The sequence below is a fragment of the Chrysochloris asiatica genome, unplaced genomic scaffold (genome assembly GCF_000296735.1).
Source record: "Chrysochloris asiatica unplaced genomic scaffold, ChrAsi1.0 scaffold00291, whole genome shotgun sequence".
In the NCBI taxonomy this organism is placed as follows: Eukaryota; Metazoa; Chordata; class Mammalia; order Afrosoricida; family Chrysochloridae; genus Chrysochloris; species Chrysochloris asiatica.
The window spans coordinates 452,575-457,771 of NW_006408809.1; the positions used below are offsets into that span (position 1 = coordinate 452,575).

The following is a 5,197-nucleotide window of genomic DNA, read 5'->3' on the forward strand; positions in this document are numbered from 1 at the left end:
ACTCAGTGGTGATTCTAAACCTCCCCTCACCCCCTGCCCTACACACTCTATATCTTAACTTCCTTCTGAGAGCTTGTAAGACAGTCACTTTGTGCTTTTACAACTTTCCCCCATTTTAGGTAGCCAGTGTCTAAGTTGCCCATCCCTATGAACTGTGTGTACAGAGGGGATGGGAATGATCCTTGCTGTAAAGATTCTTTCCTTCTTGGTTGGTATTTTCAGCTATCACATCCACAAGTATAGGTTAAATTATAGCGATTTACACTTGTTTTCTTTAAAAACTAAATACAACACACCCTCTTTTTTCCCCCTCTTTTCCTTCCTCTAGTCAGGTTCTGAACATCCAACCTGTGAAGCCAATGGGCACTATTTGTAATGCTTCTATTTTATACAGAATAATGGCCCTGCATTTTGAGAACAGTAGAGAAAATGCACCGGAATAAATCTCACAGAAAGATTCTCACTCTCATTTTGTTAATAAAGGATGAGAATAAGTAGCAACATTTATTAGCTTATTTTTCTATCTTTTTTTTCCAGTGAAATGGCCAGAAGCTTAGGAGTGAAACTTAAAAGAGGAAGAAGGAAACTAAAAGAATTTTAAGTGGATAATTTGGTTGTAAATAATCAAGAATTTTCTATCAGTTTGATGGAACTCAACATAGTTTATTGAGATAATTTGTAATCATACTGAATTTAAGACACCCATATGCCATGTGTACAATGATAAAAACAAATCACAATTTCTAGTTTCTTTCATACTGTTCTATTATAAAGTTTTCCTACATGTTTACATATATGAGGGGATTAAAAAAGTTCCTTGAACAATGAAATTTAAATAATGTAATTGTTCCTGGAACTTTCTGAAGCCCCTTATGTGGGTGTGTGCCTACATCTGTGCATACAGCTACACACACAATAACATACGCTGTAAATGGTCTTCATTCCATTACAATCAAATACTTACTTTCAAGGGACATCTTAGGATTTTCAAGCTTTTTTCTTAAAACAGAATCAATAAGAACTCTTAGCTGCTTGAAAATAACAGCTATCTTTACAGGGGCCTGTTGAGAGAACAAGGCAAATTAGACAAAGTTAATCCAAGAGTAGTGAAATAAATCAAGGTTACAGCCTACCTTAGCACATCTTGATTTTAATATAAAATAGAATGGCAGAAAATAAGTGCTAACCTCAATTCCTTTATTAAACTCAAATCCCAAAACTCACTGCCATCAAGTGAATTCTGACTCACAGTGATTCTATATAGGGTTTCTGAGCTATAAATTGTTATAGGAGAAAAAAGCCTCATCTTTCTCCCACAGATTTGAACTGGTGGATTTGAACTGCCAACCTTGAGGTTAGCTGCACTGTGTTTATTCTACAGTGCTACCAAGGCTCCTAATAAATTTATTTATTAATGATCTATAAATATTATATATCTTCCCAAAATGAACCAAGTATTATACCAATACTTGTTTTATTCTTTTACATGATCTCTAAAGTTGTGAAAGCTATACTTTTTGGGAGTGAATTTTTAGTTTGAGGTATAATTTAAAACCATAATATCCATTCAATCATTGCTAAGTGTACAATTCAATGACTTTTAGTACATTTATAGTTGTATAGCCTTTACCACAATCCACTTTTAGAACACTTCTAACCTTTTGCTCTTCAGTTGCTTCTGACTTACAGAACAGGATAGAATTGCCCCATATGGTTTCAGAGGCTATGATCTTTATAGGAGCAGACTGCGACAGCCTTCTCCTGTTGAGCAGCTGGTGGGGGGGTTTGAATCGCCATCCTTTTGGTTAATAGTTGAGTGCTTAACCACTGTACCACCAGGGCCGCTTTAGAACTATACTGTTATCAAGTCAATTCTGAGAGCTAACGGTTGTAGAGAACTGCCTCATAAGGTTTCCAAGGCTGCAAATCTTTTTGGAAGCAGACTACCACATCTTTCTCCCATGGAGTAGCTAGTGGCTTTGAGCAGCTGACCTTTTGGTTAGCAGCTGAGTGCTTTAGCCACCATGCCACCAGGGTTCCTAGTACACTTGACTGTCTCTAAAATTTCCTTCATACCTAATTGCAAGAACTGTGTATATTTTTACAAATTGTATTTAAAATCCAGTTCTCCAGCACTACATACATAGTAAGTACGCTACAGCTTATTGAGAAAAGGCTAGATTTTCTTAATTTAACTTGGTCAGTGTTAATGGGGCTACAAGGAATAACTTTATTTCTGGAAGCATTGATGGTTTTCCAGAGAAGAATCCTGATCATATGAACATGAAGCTGTTTACATCTTCTGACCCAGCAATATCCAGTTTTAGGAATCTAGCATTGCTACTTAAAATTGTGTAAACTAGAAATGAATCCAAATGTTAAATATTAAATAGCAAATTAACATGACAAAATATTACATGGCCATAAAAAATAATGTGTATACTGCAGAAATGTGAAAAACACAGTGGAAAAAAATAGTAAGAATTGACATACTGAAAATGAAGTTTGAAATAAAATTTAATACTCAATGTATTTATTTTTGTTACTATTGACGTACTGGAAATGAAGTCTGAAATAAAATTTAATACTCAATGTATTTATTTTTGTTACTATTGTGGCACTGTGGGATAAAGCACTGGATCACAAGGTCAGTTTGAACCACAAGGTCGGTGGTTCAAACCTACCAGCTGCTCCTTGGAAACTCTATACAGTTCACTATGAGTTGGAATCGACTCGACAGCACTTAACAACAGCAACTACTGCTTGAACACATTAAAAAACAAATAGTTTTATGAGTTTTGTTTTTTTAAAGATGAGATCTATGTTTAGGGTAATTTGCTATATATATGTATCACATACACAATTGACACACATTTACTTTCCATATTCTTATTATTCAACTTTTACAATGTATATGAATTAAACTGCTTAAAAATGACAAGTTGTAGATACTCATGAAAAATCTCCAACATAAAATAAAAATAAATTGGGGCAGGTTTAAAGCAGGAAGTTCCTTTAGGTTTTCTCTGATAATGTCTTACCCTAAGATATCCTTATCTTATACTATCCCTGGAGTCTTGGTGTGGTACTGCAGGTTAATGCGTTGGACCACAAGGTCAGTTTGAACCACAATGTCAGTGGTTGCATCTCATCAGCCACTCCACAAAAAGCCTCAATAAGGTTGCTATGAGTTGGGCTGCTTATCTCAGAGTCGGCAGTTAGAAACTACCAGCCGTTCCACGGGAGAAAGATGAGGCTTTCTGCTCCCATAAAGATTTACAGTCTCAGAAACTCTACACAGAGTCCCTATGAGTTGGAACTGACTCCACAGCACATAACTACCACCACCGAGTCGGAATCGACTAGACTGCACTTAAGAACAATATACTATCCCTACTTCAAGTTTTAAAGAAAATTGTTCTTTATTTTCTTTTCTTCCTATTTCGAATAATAATAGGGATCCTATCTCTTTGATGTTTTTATATTAAATAATACCCACCCATTTTATGTGCTTTATTATTTAATTATACATCTCACCATAACAGATCTGTGAAACATAACGACAGAGCAATAAAGTTGTTGTTGTTGTTAAGTACCGTGGAATCGATTCCAACTCATTGTGACCCTACACAGGGTTTCTGAGGCTGCAAATCTTTACGGGAACAGAAAGCCTCATCTTTGTCCTGCGGAACAGCTGGTAGTTTCGAACTGCTGACCTTGAGGATGGCAGCCCAATTGGTAACCACTACACTACTAGAGCTCCTTGAGCAATAAAGTACTACCCTATTTTTAGCACCTCTTCAAAATGTAATAATAGTGCTGTAGTTATTTCATGTTATTGTTGTTAAGTGCCATCAAATCTCAAATCGGTTAGGACCCATAGCAACCCTGGATAGAGATTCAGAGGAGCAACTGGTGAGGTTGGACCACCAACTTTGCAGTTCAAATGGCTTTGCAGTCTGGCACATTAACCCACAGCACATTAACCCACAGTAGGAACCTGGATTTCCTTTTTTATGTAAAACTGCTGTTGTTAAGTGACATTGAGTTGGTTCCTACTCATAGTCACCCTGTATAGGGTTTGTGAGGAGCAGCTGGTGGGTTTGAACTGGCAGCCTTGTGGTTAGCAGTCTAGTCCTGATCCTATAGTGCTATACCACAATTTATTCTAATTTGAAATACAATGAGCAGAACAATATTATAATATTCCTTCCTCTCCTACACATGGGTCAAAGAATGGCATTATACCTAGGAATACATGTAACTAACTCAGCCAGATAATGACCCTAGTATATAAGCACAATAATTAATCTTAGTATCTGTGAATTTTATTCTTAATTTAGATTAGTATAATATCCTATATACAGTACAATTGGTGCTCATATACTATGTAGATGGTAGAACACAGTGGCAAGCAAGTACATGAGTTTGGGGATTAGATAGTTCAAGGTTTATTCTTTTTTTTTTTTTTTTATGTTTTATTGTGAATTATTTGATCATTTGCATGGGAGAACATTAGCTTTACATTCATCCTGTAGTATATCATTACACTGCCTTAGTTACAATCCCCTCCATGCATCATCAACCAATCAAACGATATACCCCACAAGCCTGCCCCCTAGCACATAGCCCCTCTCCCTCTCTGAGTCTAGAGTCCCCAGCTGCTCCATCTTTGCTTGTAAGCCAGTCACTTCTTGCCTTTGTTGGCCCCCCAACCCCCATTTTGGGTAGCCAATGTCCAAGTTGCCCATCCCTGTCTACCCTGTGTATTGAGAGGGTGGGCATGATCCTTGCTGTAAAGATTTGTTCCCTCTTTTGAGCTACTGCATCCATAGGTGTAGGTCAAGTTGATCAAATTGTATCAGATTACTCTTTTATTCCTCTTCTTTCTTCTTCTAGTTGAAGTCTGATCATCCAGTCATTGAAGCCAGGTCAAGTGGGTATTATCTGCAAATGTGGGTGTTCTTGTGCATATGCCCTCTCTTCTTATCAGATGGACGCTTCATTCTCCACTCTAGCCCTCTGTGGCTATGTCACTGACTCTGGTCCCAGGAGACCCCAGGTCTTGCCAAACTGCTGGCCAACCATGTCTCCACCCAGGGGTACACAGGAGTCTATTGAATGTGGTTGGACTTAGCTCGCAGCTTCAATGCTGTTTTTCCCTCACTTCCCCTTATTGGTGAACAATGTAGTCAGT

General features: G+C 37.4%; 1 protein-coding gene across 1 annotated transcript in view; it reads right to left on the reverse strand.

Annotated features, from left to right (window-relative positions):
* Positions 1-5,197, reverse strand: part of DHX29 (DEAH (Asp-Glu-Ala-His) box polypeptide 29) — a 91,946-nt gene that overhangs the window by 4,888 nt on the left and 81,861 nt on the right. Inside the window, exon 26 of the mRNA XM_006874638.1 lies at positions 965-1,061. Coding sequence (XP_006874700.1) covers positions 965-1,061 — 97 coding nt within the window. The remainder of the gene's footprint in view (positions 1-964; positions 1,062-5,197) is intronic.